Here is an 18,337-nt window from a genome sequence, read left to right as displayed (position 1 = left end):
CAACAGGCCCAAGGTCACCAGATGAAGAGAAAACAACAAAATACAACTTGTATGCAGCCAGCATTTATTTTGTATTTACACTTTATTTTAAGTAGACACTTGTAAATATTTTATTTGGTTTGTTAGGCAATAACGCATAGTATAGGGACAGGTGTAGTAGTCCGTTATTCCCTTAGATATTTTTAAATGCTCTTAGCAAGTGTATAAATACATAGCCTTGTACAGATTTACATTCAAGGAAATATAACAGAAATTTTCTACTATCTTTTTTATTTCTATTACGATATTAGAACAGTGAAATTCTTTCGATCCAAATCTCTTTTCCTTCTTTCAAATCACTTTACTTCTTTCACTTTGTTGCTTCCTTCATACTCTCTTAAGCAATGAGAGACAACACTGGTAACACTGGCAATAATGCAGTAGCTCAAACTGGGAACACTAATCAGATTGACCCTAGCAATCCACTCTTCAGATTCACCTGGCTTGAGCATGGTAAACTTTATTTTTGATGGTAGAAGTTTTCAAGGATGGAGGAGGACCATCATTATTGCTCTTTCTGCTAAGAACAAACTTGGCTTTATAAATGGTACCTGCAAAATCTCAAATGTAGATGCACCAGATTATCAAGCATGGAGTAGATGCAATGATATGGTAACTTCATAGTTACCTAATTCTCTATCAAAGGACATAGTAGATAGTGTCATCTACTCAAAGACTGCTAAGGATCTATACACAGATCTGGAACAAAGGTTTGGACAGTCAAATGGTGCTAAACTTTTTCATTTGCAAAAGGAGTTAAGTGACGTTGTTCAGGGAAACACAGATGTGGCAGGCTACTTTACCAAGATTAAAAGGCTTTGGGATGAACTAGATTCATTAAACACAGACAATAAGTGCAGTTGCAATTGCATCTGTGGAGGAAAAGAAAAGTTAACTAAGTCTTTAGAAAATGAGAGATTGATTAAGTTTCTCATGGGGCTAAATGAAACTTATGGTGCAGCTAGGAGTAGCATCTTCATGATTAAGCCTTTGCCCAATCGTAACCATGCTTACTCATTACTTTTGCAAGATGAAAACCAAAGAGAATCATATATTAATGCTAATGTGTCTACTGGTACTCTATCCTTCATAGAAGGAAAACAAACACATGAAACTAATCAAGTTTATGCAGAGAATCAAAAATATGTTGCTAATCATGTTTATGCAGCTCAGAGAAACAAACCACCTACTCAAGAGGTTTGGGAAAACAAAGCACATACAAGGTTTAAACCTAAGAAAAACCACATGTTCTGTACCTATTGCAAGAAAACTAATCATGCCAGGCAAGATTGCTACAGGTTGATTGGTTTTCCTCCTGATTTTAAGTTCACCAACAACAAAGGAAAGAAGTTCCAACCTGAAGCAAGAAGTAACTCAGTTTCAGTTGAGGAAACAGAGGTGATGATTCAAAACACAAACATAGGAAAAAAAATATGAGAAATAACATGAATCAACTAAGCAAAAAGGAATACAATCAAGCTGTTCAGTACTACAGAGAAAAGAAAGTGGGAGAAGCTTCAACTTTTGGAACAACACTTGATGGAACAGGAAATATAAATGTTGCTACTGGTATAACTTACACCCTTTCTTTTACTTGTCTAGCTTCTAAAAATTCCAGCTATTGGATCATAGATTTAGGAGCTTCTGAGCACATGTGCTTCAATTCTAAAGTTTTCAAGTTCTTGACTCCACTTCCTGCCCCTATGTTCATTATTTTACCAAATTTATCCAGAGTAAACATTACTCATAAAGGGAATGCCTCTATTTTGCTGATGTTATTCTTGAAAATGCCTTATATGTTCCCTCCTTTAAATACAATTTAATGTCAGTTGATAAATTTGTTAGATAATTTCAATCAATCCTTTTATTCACTCCTATTGGATGTCTTTTGTAGGCCCCTTTTATGAAGAGGGCTCAAGCTTTTGGTGAATCTAAGGATGGACTCTTTCTTTTCCAGCCTAATAGCACAACTAGTAGTTTTTATTTCAAAGCAAACAAAAATGTAGTAGTTTCAAAGGCTACTTGTAAGTCTGTTTCAGTTTCTTTTTATATTCAATCAAAATCTGATGTAAATCTCTGGCATAAGATTGGGGCATTTGCCTTTTCATGCAATGAAATACATTGGTTCTTTTAAGTTTCCTTCAATTTCTAAATGCACTTGTGATGTTTGTCCCATGGCAAGGCAATCTAGGTTGTCTTTTCCTATCAGTCATGTCAAATCCAAAAGGATCTTTTGAACTTATTCATATTGACACTTAGGGTCCTTATAAAGAACCCACACATGAAGGTTTTGAAATATTTCCTCGCTGTTGTTGATGATTATAGTAGAGCAACTTTGACTCATTTATTGAAAACTAAAAGCAATGCTTTTCCAGTTCTACAAAACATTATATCTATGGTGGAAAGACAATTTGATCTTAAAGTTAAAGTAATAAGATCTGACAATGCTCTTGAATTGGGAAAAAGCAATATCAGTTCTGATTTTCTAGCATCTAAAGGAATAATTCATCAGACTTCTTATATTTCTACTCCACAACAAAATGGAGTTGTGGAGAGAAAACATAGGCATTTATTAGAAGTGGCTAGGGCCTTATTTTTTCAGTCTCATGTTCTTATACAATATTGGGGTGAGTGTTTGTTGACAGCTATTTATTTGATCAATAGAATACCCTCCAAGGTTCTACATGGGAAAACACCTTTTTAAGTTCTGTTTCAAAGCAAACCTATGTATGAAAGACTAACGGTGTTTCGTTGCTTGGTTTATGTGTCTACTTTACCTTCCAACAGAGGAAAATTTGAACCTAGAGCTAAGTCTTGTGTTTTTCTAGGGTATCCAGATAATCAGAAAGGTTACAAATGTTTGGATTTGGGAACCAAGAAAATCATTGTATCCAGAGATGTACAATTTCATGAGGAGTCTTTTCCATTTGCTACTGATTCATCAAATCCATCAACTATTTTTCCTCTTTCTCAGCATTACAGGACACTTGATGATGTACCAACACTTGATTCTACCTCAACTCCCCAAACTCCCCAAAACAACACTCATCATATCCCTTTCATCCCCTCTAGTCCAACCATTAACCCTACATCCTCCATCTCACCTATTAATCCTACATCCCCCTCCAGCAATCCTACAAGTATTTTTCCTTCTACCCCTCATGTTTCTCCCATTTCTCCACCTAGAAGACATGTAAGAGTTACTAAAATGCCTAGCTACTTAAATGACTATATCTGTGATGACATTATTCTCACCAATGTTTCTAGGGGCTGTTTTACCACTCCAGTACAACCTCCTACATTTTCTTTCTCAGCCTTGTCCCCTCACAACTAACATATTCTCACCTCTATTTCTCAAATTTCAGAACCTACAAGTTATTTTCAGGCTGCTAATCATCCTGGTTGGAAATTAGCTATGGATAAGGAGATTGAAGCTTTAGAAAACAATAAAACTTGGAAAATTGTTATTTTATCTCCTGGTAAAAAGGCCCTACCTTGCAAATGGGTTTATAAAGTAAAGCATCTATCAGATGACACTGTAGAAAGGTTGAAAGTCATACTTGTTGTTAGGGGTGATATTCAAAAGAAGGGAATCGATTATAATGAGACATTTTCCCCACTTACTAAAATGACCACTATTAGATGTCTTATTGCAAGAGTAGTTAAGAAAAACTGACCTATTTTTCAACTAGATGTCAATAATGCCTTTTTACATGGGGACTTACAAGAAGAAGTTTACATGAGGTTTCCCAAAGGATTGTCTTCCCCAAGTCCACACTATGTTTGCAAAGTCAGAAAATCCCTTTATGATTTCAAGCAAGCTTCATGGCAATGGTATGATCGGCTTGCAAGTGCTCTTAGTTTTAAAGGGTTCTCTTCTTCCCTAAATGACTATTCATTATTCATTAAGGTATCAGATGGTTTTGTTACTCTAATTGCAGTATATGTCGATCACATTATGATTACTGGCAATCATTCACAAGAAATTGAAGGACTCAAACAATTTCTAAACTCAGAATTTTGCATCAAAGATCTAGGGAATCTACACGATTTTCTTGGTATTGAAATATTACGAGAACAACATGGATTAATTATGAGTCAAAGAAAATTTACCCTTGAGTTACTCTCTGAGTTTGACTGTTCCCATCTCGCTAAAGTCTCATCTCCTTTGGACCCCTTTATCAAATTAAAGCTTGATTTTGGACCCTTACTTAATGATCCCACAATGTACAGATGCTTGATGGGACTATCTTACCCACACGCGTCCAGATCTGTCATTTCCTGTGATAATCCTTAGCCAATATATGCAAAAACCCCGTCTTGCTCAATATTTTGCAACTTTTAGGGTTCTCCGTTACCTCAAAGACAACCCAGGTCAAGGTCTTTTCATGAACTCCAAATCCTCTTTTGATTTACTTTCTTTTTGCGACACCGACTGGGCTTCTTGCCCAGACTCTCATCGATCTGTTAGTGGATTTTTTTGTAAGTTTGGGAGGTTTACCCATTTAATGGAAGTTGAAAAAGCAAAACTCCATTTCCCTTTCATCTGCACAGGCGGAATATCGTTCCGTGCGACGAGTAACTGCAGAAATCATATAGTTAACTCGTCTCCTTACAGATCTATCAGTTCCGACCCCTTTACCCGTTCCGGTGCACTCCGAAAGTCAAGTAGCTCTTCATATCGCCCGAAATCCGGTTTTCCATGAGAGAACTAAGCATGTCGATTTGGATTGCCATTTTGTGAGGCAACAATTTCTTTCTGGGCTGATTTCACTCACATTTGTTCCATCTGTTGCTCAGCTTGTTGATTTTTTTACCAAACCCTTATCTAGGGTATCGCATCGATCTGCTTTGGGCAAGCTGGGTGTTGTTTCTCTCCTCTCCAACTTGAGGGGGAGGGGGTATTGACATTCAAGATCATCTACAAATAAATGAAGAAGATAAAATGGAGATTTCTACAGTTATAGGAAAAGAGAAGAAGAAGAAGAAGAAGAAGAAGAAGAAGAAGAAGAAGAAGAAGAAGAAGAAGAAGAAGAAAGAGGTTTGAGTTCGTAGTGTACGAACTAAGTGCTTTGTCTGAAAATTAGGGATTTGTTCTTTATATACTTCTGGGCCTATACACATTTGGGTTACAATCTATTTGGGCCAAGTCTTAGCAGATTCCAATTCAGCAACATAGGAACAGGCGCAAGTCCACCAGATGAAGAGATAACAACAAAATACAACCTGTATACATCCTGCATTTATTTTGTATTTACACATTATTTTAAGTAGACACTTGTAAATATTTCATTTGGTTTGTTAGGCAATAACATATAGTATAGGGATGATAAGTTGTTATTTTACCAACTTATTTCTTCTTTAATCTTAGATTTTTTCTATGTTTGATTGAGAAAATAGTTAATGTCGTTTACTCCTATTTTAACGGTTTATGTGATTTAGAAGTGATCGAAAAATAAATCAAGTGAAAATAAGTCAAAAAGAGGCCAAATTGAAGAATGAAAAAAAATGGCTAGAAGTGCAAAAATGGCACAGATTTGCAAAACTGAAACTTTGGGGTTTATTTTGTCATATTTTGACTTGGAAAAATGGGGGTACTACAAAACCAAGACTTGAAGACATTATTTTTTATCTTTGGCCATTTTCAATACAAGTTTTGGAGACTAAGGTTCATCAACTCACACTTTGGAAGAGAAGTTTTGAAGACTTAGATGAGAAATTTCTTACTCTTTTACTCATTTCTTCAATTCCTTGTTATCTAAGTGTGTAGTACCCCATTTCATTACTTGAATCTTGTTTATGGAAATATTCTATGATTAAAGTTTGGATTGAAACTCTTGTTTTGCTTATGTATTGAATGATTTTTATTGCTAGTGAAGTGAGTTAATGTTGTTTTAATTAATCTTGTTCTTTAATGTTTCTTAAGGGATTAGCTAACCCTAAGACCCGTCCATTTACTTTGTTTTGAGCTCGAGAGACGAAGATTGAAGTTCGGAAAGATTAGTTAACAAGAATTTGAGGCTTTAAAACCCATCTAATAACTTGAGCTAGAGATAGGAAAGTTATTTGAGATTATATTGATTGTGCTTAATATCACACTCTAAGGTTTGAGAAAGCTTAGAGTGAAATTCGTTGATTTGGTCAAGAGACTTTTGATGAGATTTTAGAGATCATTATCTAATTAGCATAAACTCACTCATAGTTGTAAAATCGTGAAATACATTGAATCGTTACTTGAGCGTAATTTCCTTTGTATCCATACTTGTGGCCATGGATCATTTTACCCGCTTTCTAGTTAGTTTTATCTTTGTTAGCTGTTAAAACAAAAAATCAAATATTGAAAAAGTGTTTGGCTTAGGTTAGTTGGTAAGAATTCCTCACTTGTTTAAATCGCCTTTATATTATTCCCTGTGGATTCGACCCCGACTCATAGTTGGGGAAATTATATTGCGACGACTGTGTACACTTTCTCTTTGAGGAGTGGATTTGGACGTTATCAATTTTGGGTTAGCTAATCCCTTAAGAAATATTAAAGAACAAGATTAATTAAAACAACATTAACTCACTTCATTAGCAATACAAATCATTCAATACATAAGCAAAACAAGAGTTTCAATCCAAACTTTAATCATAGAATATTTCCATAAACAAGACTCAAGTAATGGATTGGAGTACTACACACTTAGATATTCAATACATAACAAGGAATTGAAGAAATGAGTAAAAGAGTAAGAAATTTCTCATCTAAGTCTTTAAATCTTCTCTTCCAAAGTGTGAGCTGATGAACCCTAGGGTGTGTTCGGTATGGAGGAAAATATTTTCCTAGAAAATAACTGAATTTCCACTTATTTTCTCATGGTCGTTTGGGTTTACTTATTTTCTTATGTTCGTTTGGTTGATAGAAAACGTTTTCCGGAAAATACTCATCCAAGCCTTACCAAATCCAGCCCAACCCCATACCCCCAACTCCACTTACACCTACTTCCACCCACCCAGCCCCCCACCCCCTCCAAAAAAAAATTCTTTTGATTTTTTTTTTTGCACCCCCACCCCAACCCTTACCAACTCCAACGCAACCCCATACCCCCACCCCACCCACACCCCACCCCTACGCCCCCACCCCCTCCATTTGTTTTTTAATTTTTTGCACCCCCACCCCTAACCACTCCCTTAACCCATACACCACCCCCTCCCCCTGCACCCTATCTCCTCACCCACCCACCCCCTCCAACAACATTTTTTTTGAAGTTTTTAATTTTTTTTCTAAATTTTCTACACGACCACATTCCCCATCACTCCCCTTCCCCCTTGCGTGGAACCCATACCACACCAACACCCCCCTTCCCCAGCCCCAACATTTATCTTTTTTTTTTGAAGTTTTTTATTGTCTTTTGCGGGTTTCTACACCCCCAGACACCCCCTACCCCAAAAAAATCTTTTCACCACACACCCCCACCCCCCACCCAAAATACCCCATCACCCCTTCTAAAAGTTTTAATTTTTAACCACGCAAACATTTAATTTTTATAATTGTCAATTGTTTTTGGAGGGGGGTGGGGTGCAAAAAACCAAAACAAATGTCAAAACTTTTTTTTAAATTTTTTTTTGTGGTTTGGGGGGGTAGGGTGCAGGGTGGGGGTGAAAAAAAACAAAACAAATGTCAAAACCTTTTTTTCAAATTTTTTTTTTATGCGGGCGGGAGGAGGGGGGATGACGGGGGTAGGGGTGCGGGCGTGGGGGACGGGTAGGGTGAGGGTTGGGGTGGGGTGGGGGTGAAAAAAAAAACTTTTTTTTTTCAAAAAAAATAATTTTTTTGCTAGAGCTGGGGCTGGGGTTGAGGGGTAGGGGTGCGGGGTGGGGTGGGGTGCAAAAAAAAAAGTCAAAACTTTTCTTTTCAAAAAAAATAATTTTTTTCCAGGGGGTAGGGGTAGGGGGAGGGTGTAGGGTGCGGGGTAGGGGGTGCAAAATCAAAAAAAAAAAAAAACATTGCTGGGGGGAGGGGGGTGGCTGGGGGCGTAGGGTACGGGTTTTGCGTGGGGGTGCAAAAAATCAAAAATAATGTCAAAAAAAAATTCCAAAAAAAAAAAAAATTTTTGGCCACGGGGGGTGGAGGGGTGCGTGGGGGTAGGGTGGGGTGGGTGGGGGTTAGGAGTGGGTGGGGTTTGGTGGTTGGGATTGGGTTGGGTGGTGGTAGGGTGATTGGTGGAATGAACTTGTGAACTTGTTTTTCTTACTTTTAATAGGAAAGTCATTTTCCCCAATTTTAAGAAAAATGTTTTCCAAAATTTTTTACTAAACAAACATGAGAAAATTGAAAAACATTTTCCATAAAATGTTTTCCTCCATACCGAACACACCCCTAGTCTCCAAAACTTGTGTTGAAAATGGCCAAAGATCAGGTTTAGTAGTCCGTTATTCGCTTAGATATTTTTAGATGCTCTTAGCTAGTGTATAAATACATAGCCTTGTCCAGATTTATATTAAAGGAAATACAACAGAAATTTTCTACAATCTTCTTTATTTCTATTATCCTAAGCACACAGTCAAAGGAAAAAATCTTATTTCAGTTTGTTGAATGACTGTAGGTTTCTAATTGCAACAATGAGACAACCGCCCAACCACATATACCGTAAAGCGAACTCAATTGCACAACACCTAGCTAACTATGGAAGGACGTGGAAGGACGGTGGAACTCAAATGTAATAGCTAGGGAAGAAGATGTTTTTTTTTTTTTTGGAACAAACCACCGACCTTTATTTCCTCTTTATTCACAAAAACTTCTTGGGAACGACATCTAATCGATCTGTTCCGACTTGTAATGACTCTTACTTTCGCTTTTAATTATATGCAATTTCCTCTTTACCAGCAAAAAGATGGACTGCTTTTTTTTCCCGCCAAAATAGTTATCCTATTCTTATCTTTAGGGAAGGGCTGGGCATAAATATCGAAATCCGAAAAACCGGACCGAACCGAATTAATTCGGTTTTTCGGTGTTCGGGTTTTCGGATTTTCGGTTCGGATTCGGTTTCACTTTTTAAAAAATTCGGGATTCGGTTCGGTGTTCGGGATTTAGTATTCGGGTTTTCGGTTTAAACCGAAATATTATGTCTTAGCCCAAAATTATTAATAGTCCAAGCCCATGCCCTATTTAATTTAAGCCCAAACGAAAATAACCCAAGCCCACTTCATTCTTTTCATCTTTTGTATCAATCAGACATAACGTATCAATGTATCAATCCCTAATTTCACTTCTCATTTCTCAAAGCTTCAGAGCTTGGTTCACTGCAACAAAAAAAAAAAAAAAAAGCTTCAGAGCTCAAAGTTTGCTCTTCCAAGCTCGGCGGCGGTGACTGCTCTTCCAAGCTCGGCAGCGACTTCTCTTTCAAGTTCCGACGGCGACAGAGTAAGTATTTCTCTCTCTCACACTTCTCCTAATCGACTTCATCTGTTCTTTCACTAGTTGATGTGAGCTTCTTGCTACTGTTTTGATTGTTGTAACATGATATGTGGTGGTTGTGAATTTGTTGTAATTAAATGAGTAGTTGTTTGAGATCTGAAAACTGAATTGAAAACTGAAAACTACTGCTGCTGTTGTTAAAAATGCTGACACCTTATCTAAATTAGTTATGATTCTTATTGCTTTCAAAGATAAGTATGACCATTTTCAGTTTATTTATTCATGTTTTAGGATTCAGTATTGACATATAATTTAATTTAACATAGCAACTACTTCTCCAGCTTCCGAATTGGACCCCGCATAGGATTTTTTTTTCCAGTAAATTATATTGCTTCAGTGTATTACTTCCATGTCAAACGTTCATAGGCATTATTTACAATCCAATCTGGAAAAGCATAATTCCAATAAACACTAGATAAGAGGACAATAGAGAATTTAGCTAGATCATAGGTTAGCACATTCCATGTTCGAGAAATATGTACAAGCTTTATATATCTGCTCACCAACTTTTATGAAAAGAGTCGATTTAAGAAAGAACTGATTTGACCAAAGAGAATCTGGAAGCTAGATGCATGAAATCTATATATCTTCCAATCTCTTATTTGTGTTCAAGATTGGCTTAGGAAAGAGACTAAATCTATTAGTGTGGAAGAAAGTTTGGATCATCTTGAGGAACTTGAACTTGGTAAGATTTTGTATTTTTTTATGTGTTTTAGTGAAAAAATTATATACTTTTTTATGTTGTATGACATATTTGATTAAATTATCTTTAGACATGGCAAATAGTGGAAGAGATCCTTGCATTGTTGATGTATGATTGCAATTTGCTTCTTTGTTACTAGTGGTAAGTTCAATACTTTATTTTGTAGTTTTGTTCTTTTATCTTGAAAGTTATTTTCTAACTTTTGGTTTTATCTATTTTTTGTTATTTTCAAGTTCAACCATGCCTTCTAGAGCTCGCTCACAAGTTTGGGAACATTTTGTGCGGTGCGATACTTAATTGTAATAGAGCAAATGACACATCTAGCTTAATGAAGCATATTAAGAGATGTCTTGACTCTTGAAGATAGGCGGATTCACCTTCAACTTTAAGCTTATGTTTTGAATTTTGGTAAATTTCGGACTTAATTATGATTGTTATGTGAGACGACGGATTTAACACTTGGTGTTACAACTTATGTTTTGTATTTGGAGCTAAAATTTAGGACATTTATGTTGTTTGGCCGTTTGGCTGCTGCTCATTTTATCGTTATGTTGTTTGTGTTGCTTGTTTTTGTCTTGTACGTTGTTTGTTGCTGGTCACCGTAAAGGCTTCAGGTTCACATTATGTTACTGCTGAACTGCTGAAAAATACTGTTGCTGAAACTGCTGAAAACTGCTGAAAAATGCTGAATTGCTGCTGAAAACTGCTGAAAAATGCTGAACTGCTGCTGAAAAATGCTGAAGTGCTGCTGAAACTGCTGAGCTGCTGAAACTGCTGAATTGAAAACTGAAAATTGCTGAACTGAAAATTGAAAACTGTCTACTGCGCAGCTGCTGCTGCCGCTGAAAGCCTGAATTGAAAACACCGAATTGAAAAAACCGAACCGAACCAAACTTCAAAAAACCGAAACCGAAAGAACCGAACCGAATTAGTTTGGTTCGGTGTTTGGTGTTCACTTTCAAAACACCGAAACCGAAATAGCTAAACCGAAGTATGAGAAAACAGAACCGAAGAACCGAACGCCCACCCCTACTTTAGGGTGCAAAATGCCGAGGGTCTAACGGAAACAACCTCTCTATCCCCACAAAGATAGGGATCAGGTCTGCGTACACTCTATCATTCCAGATTCCACTTGTGAAATTACACTGAATATGTTATTGTTGTTGTAAAGTGCAAAAATTTTGCAATTTTTTTTTTAACCGAATATGCATATAGAGAATATATGTAATATATTTTATTTATGTGTAAATTTTAAATATTTTACTACACATTTGGTATATGTATATGTAACAAATGTATAAATATATAATGGACATATTTTTAGTATAATAGAAGTTATATATATATATATATATATATATATATATATATATATATTATACAGCCATTTTTTGTATATTCACATAATATAATCATACATATACGTAACATAGTGTACTTATATATACGTATAATATACATATTTTACCTCACATTTGGTAGACAACAACATACCAAATGTAACCCCACAAGTGGAGTCCGGGGAGGCCGGTAAAGTGTATGAATACAAAGACCTTATCCCTACCTTGACAAGTAGAGAGGCTATTTCTGATAGATTCCCTCGGCTCAAGTAAAGCAGAAACAACATCATGATAGCATTACCTCACATTTGGTATATGTATATTATACCAAATGTATATATCTATTTCTGAAAATAACTATATTCAGGTGGGTGAATCTTGCTTATAATTCTATATTTACGATGTTGAGTGATTAATTTTCCTATCTTGATGCCCTTAACCGACATATATATATATATATATATATATATTAAAAACTTGTAATAAATTGTATTTATAAGAAAATTTTAAAATAATTATAATTTCTTAAATTACTTTTAAAATCTTGTATCCTGTGTAAATTCCTCTCATTTGAAACTCATATTACAAAGCACTTACTTCAATTGCATTGTCTTTTATACCAAGTTCAAGATGCTAGTTTGATCTATCTCTAAGACATTCGATAAATATATAATGGAAGAAAATCACTAACGTGACAGAAAAAGTTAATTTGATAAAGATATATTAAATTGAAATTTAAAATTAAATATTTTAATATATTTGTTTTCTTGAAAGTTGTAGAAGTCATTAGAAAGTGAAATGATTTCAAACATTTTGGTGAATTGAAATGAAAAGAGGTGTCATTTGAAATTAATTAGTTAAGGGTACGTGGTGCTGAAGCTCTTGGTGGAGTTAGAGTTGAATATTGGCCTACTTTTATTTGTTATTATGATTTTAGAATGAGAATAATAAGGGAAAAGAACGTGATTGTCCCTGAAAAACAAAATAATTACTCGCTCTTGCCCCTCATACCTTCGTGCCCTTAAATTATTTATTTGAAATGCCCCCAAAATTATGATATCAACACGGTATACAATATATTGAGATGGTATCATGTTCATTTATTCAAAAGACACACTTTTCTCAAGAAAATTTAGCTCTGTGATACCTTCATCTTATGTACATATATTTATGATGGTATCATGGAGGACTGTTCAATGAGACACTCCTAAGTCTTTTGTGATACCATCGTGATATATAAACACACTGAGATGGTATCATGTAGGACTGCTTCAGTCCTTCTCTTAGTCTTTCATGATACCATCATGATATATAAATATACTGTGATGATATTAGGATGAAGGATTTTGGGTGAGGAGGTACTCGGGTAAATATTTTCGGTCGGTTGGGTAAAAAGAGAAATTATTTTATAGAAAGCATGAGGAGGGTAAATATTTTACATTTTAAGGGTATTTTGTGTGGTTTTCCCTAATAATAACCCATTAAACCAAATGTCAATTTTCCAGGATTGATGTGATTGTAATCAGTAGAGTGCAATTCATACTTGAAAACACGAGGGTTGGCTAGAGGGTAAGGTCTCTAAGGTCGTTTGCCTTAGGCCCCCAAATTTTGGGGGCTCCATTTTCTAATTATAGTGTATATATATATTTTTATTTTTATTTTAATTTTTTTTTTAAATATTAAAAACTATTGTGTAGAAACTATGAAATATTTACTCCCTCCATTCCAAAATAATTGGTATTTTTCATTTTTCGAGAGTCAATTTGATTAATGTTCGAAGCTAAGCTTTGATTAATTCAATACATTAAAAGTTGGATATTCAAAAACTATACGAAAAGTACTATAAGTTGTAATTTCTTTGATATCAATATGATGAAAAAATACATCTTAAAAATATTGATCAAAATGTATACGATTTGACTCTTTAGAAACGAAATATTACAAGTATGTTGGGATGGAACGAGTATAAAAAAGATTTTTTTTGAAATTATGATTGATATTAGTGTTGAAAAAAATATAACACATTTAGATCTTTACATTACCTTTGAATATAGATATTTTTGGGTCATCTGCATTTGACATTGGAATAAATGACACAAAATAAATTAATTCCTCATATTGCAGTTTGGCTTCCACCAAATTTGTTGAGCCCCCCCGCAAAACACTTGGGTCGTTGTGGTTGCTGGTTAGGAAGTGAGTCATTTATGTACTAAAATCAACATAATTAGTATCATGTTTGGTAGCATTTTAATTGTTATGTATAAAATTTAGCATACCGAGTACAATGTTCAGTTACGTATCAATTTACAATCCTGCATAACTAACACATGTATAGGTTATGAGATAATCTATTTATTATTTATGCAAGGTAAAAAGTGAAATAGGTGTACATAAATAACTAATCCCTACATAATTCTAATCGGCAACCAAACGACCCCTTGGGTAGATTAAATCTTTGGAAAGGCCATCCTTTCATCTACCTTCTTCTCATTATTCATTAGCTGAAGTGTTGGGCTAAAATAATACAAAAACATTTTAATATGACGAATTTTTTAAACAGTTTAACACATTAAGAATATTCTACACTTTGAATATAACATTTTTTTCTTTTTAATTATTAGTATAAAATTTTATTTGTACACCCAACAGGAAGCTCACCTAAAGAGTTTCAGAAAAAATAGATGTCAAATTCCCATAATCATCCAAGTAATACTACTATTGCTTCATCATCAACGGTCCATGTTTTAAATTGTATAGTGGAATTTAGTCGTATCATAACTACTCATTGTCTGTTTGACATAAATTGCATGTTCGGTAGTTTGATACCATTTCTACTTCCTAATAATTACAACTACACTGTAACTAATCGACCACAGTGATGGAAAAGAAACAAAAAGTATGATATAACACGTAAGTCATGAAATTAATAAATCAAAAGAAATGTAACGATCAAAAAAAGGAAGAAAAAGAAAGGCCCGCAGCTTTAATCGCGTGCTCAAGGATCAAATAATTTCAGTACGACCCACATGTATTCACACAAATATAATTATCTTATTTTAATTAGAAGTTGGATATAAAGTGTATTAATGAAATATTAACTATATTGATGAATGAAGAAAATCCGTTGTCGCACTTTCCATCCAGAGGGACAAAGAATTCCTTTCTAGGTTGTTTGTTGGATATATGTCTGTATTTGTGACCCTACTAGAATATTTGTGAGAAAATTAGAAAAGTAAAATTAAAGTATTTGATATTCATTATATTGTTTGGGTTTTGAATAAGAGTATGTAACATGACTTTTAGTTGCGCAAATGCTTCATTAAGTTAATTTGGCAGTACACAATTCAAGCATCCGTTGTTGCGTTAGCAGGTTCGAGAAAGAGCCGCACTCAAGAAATGTGATATATTATAGATAGCCTAATCTAATGCAAGCATTAGTGGCTACTTCCACACAGAGATGGCTCAACAAATTTGGTGGCCCAAAGCCAAACTTCAATATGAGGCCTTAATTTGACACACACACTATGTATATATACTATGCAAACTCGTTGATTATTTTTTTAATGTTTTTCCTTTCAATTGATAATATATAGCAAATCCATTTTAAATTTCTTTAGATACCGTAGATAATAAAAGTATAATAAAAAGGCAATATATACCTATGAAGTAGAAATATGAAAATATCAAACTTTAAATTTAAAGAAAAAGTTAGAATAATAGAATTTGATTGTTGAATTTGAAAAAAAGACATGCAATTTACAACCTTTGATGCACTATCGACATTGTATTGGACAGTGTAATTGCTTACTTGAACAAAGGAAATAACGTAAGAGTGAAATTTTTTTATAAGAAGGAAAAAACGAGATAGCATAATTTGTGTAATTTATTCCAAGGACAAATGTAGATGACCCAAAAAGATCTATTTTCAGAGATAATGTAAAGATCTAAATGATTTATTCCTATTACCTAGTTTTTTTCAACAATAATATCAATCATAAGTTTAAAAGTTTTATTTTTTATACTCGTTCAATCCCAACATACTTGTCATATTTTGTTTCTGAAGAGTCAAATCGTGTACAATTTGATCAACATTTTTAAGATGTATTTTTTTAATCGTATTGATATGAGAAAAATTGCAACTTACAGTATTTTTCGTATAGTTTTTTAAAATCTTACTTTTAATTTTGATATATTGAATTAATTAAATCAAATTTAGCTTCAATTATTAATCAAATCGACTCTCGAGAAGTGAAAGATACCAATTGTTTTGAAATGACGAGAACAAATATTTCCTAGTTTCTGCACTATAATTTTTAATAATTATTTTTTTAAAATGACATGTACACATACTATTATTAAAAAATGGGGGGCCCCAAATTTGGAGGCCTAAAGCAATGGCCTTAGAGGCCTTACCCTCATAGTTTCTACACTATAATTTTTAATATTTTTTTTTTAAATGACATGTACACATATTATTATTAAAAAATGGGTCCCAAAAATTTGGGGGCCTAAAGCAATGGCTTTAGAGGCCTTACCCTTTAGCCGGCCTTGCTTCCATGGTTCGAACCTGTGATCTGTATTTCACACTTCATACGGAGACAACTTAACTGTTGCTCCAAGGCTCTCTTTCGCTGTTAGTTAATCCTAATCAAGTTAATTATTTTAAATTTACTTGTAGAGTCCTCTAATTATTCAACATAACAAGGATTAAGTTAAAATGGAATAAATTCAAACCTAACTCTAACTAAAACGCCTTGCTGTCTTTTAATAGTAGTAGCTAATTTTTGTTTGTCACGCTGCTATGCTGACTCCTTTTTCTGATGAAGGGGGGAAAAAGAAAGAAAAATCTTTTTACTTTTTTATCAAGTACAAAACTTTATATTAATCATGACTGTGTGGACCCAAAATCAAGAAATTTTTAACACGAGATCAGTTAAAGGATTGATGTTAGTTAAAAAGGATCGATCACACAGTCAACTTTGATAAAATTATTGTAACGCCAATCACTAATCAATCTCAGAATGTAATTATGATACCAACCTTTAATATCCACTTAAATATTTCTGAAATCAAATTGGACCTACCAAAGGAAACACATTAACCCCATTTTTACAAAGTATAATCATTACAACCATTTGCTAACTATAAAGTTAGGGGTATTAGCAGTATTCACTTTTTAAGGATAGTTAAATATATCTAATAGTAATAGTTCTCGATAAATTGCATGTGGGTCTAGTACTAATGAAATTAATTTACTCCAGAATCTTGACTAAATTTGTGCATTTGACATTTTGATCAAGAATTATGTGTTTGGTTTGTTGGAAAAGCTTTTTTAGTTGATCTGTTTGAGATTTGTTGAAGAAATTCGACAATACAAAATTTTCTGGTCCTTTGGATGCTTTATTATTTATTTTACTCATTACCTCGAACTTTCCGTATACATTTTCCAGCCTCCGAACCAAATTTTCTAATGCTCTTTTGGTTGATTATCTCTCTCTGTATTCCAACCTTTGAACTAAATTTTTCTGTTATTTAAGATCACTAAAAGACATTGTTATAACATGTAGCCTAGTACAATGGGTCAAAGAATTTAAGTGTCCAATGATGTAAAGGATTCGCTCATGGTTTGAATAGAAAAATATTGTAAGGCCCCCTAATGTCATATGATCAGTTGGCACTCACTTGATTGTAAGCCCCTGCCTGACGCTATGGCTCTGCGATGTGCAACAGCAATTCTTTTGGTCCAGAAAATCGCAGAATTTAATTTAAAGTTGGCCCGGAAGAGAGAAATTAAGGATTTTCACAAAATATAAATACGACTTCGCGGCTAGAGGCAGATGTTTCTAATTTAATTGACAGGCTCCATTGATTCATCCTAGCGGTAACAGACTAACTCCAACCTTTTATTTATTTTAGACACTTATTTTATTCCTAGAAAGTACCCCCAAAGACTAGACACTTATGTTATTCTTACAAAGTACCTCAAATACTTCGTATGCTGTTCGTTAGAGGTTCATGACTGGACAACTAATTTAACTCACAGTTACAGATGTTTTAGCGTTTGATTCATTATTCAAACAATTAAAAGTGGTTATTTCCAAGCTAATTGCAAAAATGGGTATTAGTCAGCTTGAACATGATTAACGGCCAGTAGATGTTGAGTGTCGATCACGTTGAACTCCAACCTAGAGGCATGACAATAATATCAAAGAAAAAAAAATTCTCCCAAAAAATTGACGGTATGATGAAAAAAGGTTCCAAAAACAATTTAATATCGAGTATAAAATATATGGAGTACTGTATGGGTAAAAAAATGCACCTGACACGTGCACCAACATGTAGTCCACACGTGTCAGTTTATTCAACGAAGTATAAATATCAGGTGGTAATGCCGAGCATAGCATTTACAGAGAGGCGGCAAATTGGGTCAACGGAGAGAATATCAACGGGAACAACATAAAAGACCCTCTTTACTATGCATTAAATGGAGTTAATGCAGTAACGACAAAACGGTTACTAATTGCCAGAATCAAAGAATTAAATGACAATCATCAATTCAACAATTAATGATTGCCGTTACAGACACACAACGGAAAGAGCACCAGAAGGACCACATACCTATAAATAGGACTTTCACTCGAAAATGAGGGGATCCAATTCTGACTAAAAAAGAGACTTCTACTGATTATTCTTTTTTACTTATTCACACCATCATTATTCTCTGATCATTAAAGTTCTTACTCGTTCTTGGAAAGGAGGAAATTCATTATTATTGTTCATCACAATTGGCATAAGTTT

At 34.3% G+C, this 18,337-nt stretch overlaps 1 protein-coding gene and 1 long non-coding RNA gene across 2 annotated transcripts; both read left to right on the top strand.

Moving 5' to 3' along the window:
• Positions 1–383: 383 nt before the first annotated feature.
• LOC132643855 (uncharacterized) lies at positions 384–1,268 on the top strand. Its single transcript, XM_060360375.1, has 3 exons — positions 384–492; positions 695–1,114; positions 1,213–1,268. The coding sequence occupies exons 1-3, from the start codon at positions 384–386 to the stop codon at positions 1,266–1,268; spliced, it is 585 nt and encodes a 194-aa protein (XP_060216358.1).
• Positions 1,269–8,972: 7,704 nt separating this feature from the next.
• On the top strand, positions 8,973–10,775 carry LOC132599593 (uncharacterized). Its single transcript, XR_009566885.1, has 3 exons — positions 8,973–10,181; positions 10,270–10,340; positions 10,433–10,775. It is a non-coding gene; the product is annotated as an uncharacterized LOC132599593 (long non-coding RNA).
• Positions 10,776–18,337: the final 7,562 nt, after the last annotated feature.

Source organism: Lycium barbarum, chromosome 6 (assembly GCF_019175385.1).
Source record: "Lycium barbarum isolate Lr01 chromosome 6, ASM1917538v2, whole genome shotgun sequence".
Lineage (NCBI taxonomy): Eukaryota > Viridiplantae > Streptophyta > Magnoliopsida > Solanales > Solanaceae > Lycium > Lycium barbarum.
The sequence above is the reverse complement of the archived record's forward strand: the minus strand, read 5'-3'. Positions and strand labels throughout refer to the sequence as shown.

Bases quoted from the DNA above. Each gene is read 5' to 3' on its own strand.
- LOC132643855 (XM_060360375.1), top strand. From the start codon at position 384: ATGAGAGACAACACTGGTAACACTGGCAATAATGCAGTAGCTCAAACT. The intron at 493-694 runs GTAAACTTTATT...AGGACATAGTAG, and splicing joins ATTCACCTGGCTTGAGCATG to ATAGTGTCATCTACTCAAAG. The intron at 1,115-1,212 runs GTACTCTATCCT...TATGCAGCTCAG, and splicing joins TAATGCTAATGTGTCTACTG to AGAAACAAACCACCTACTCA.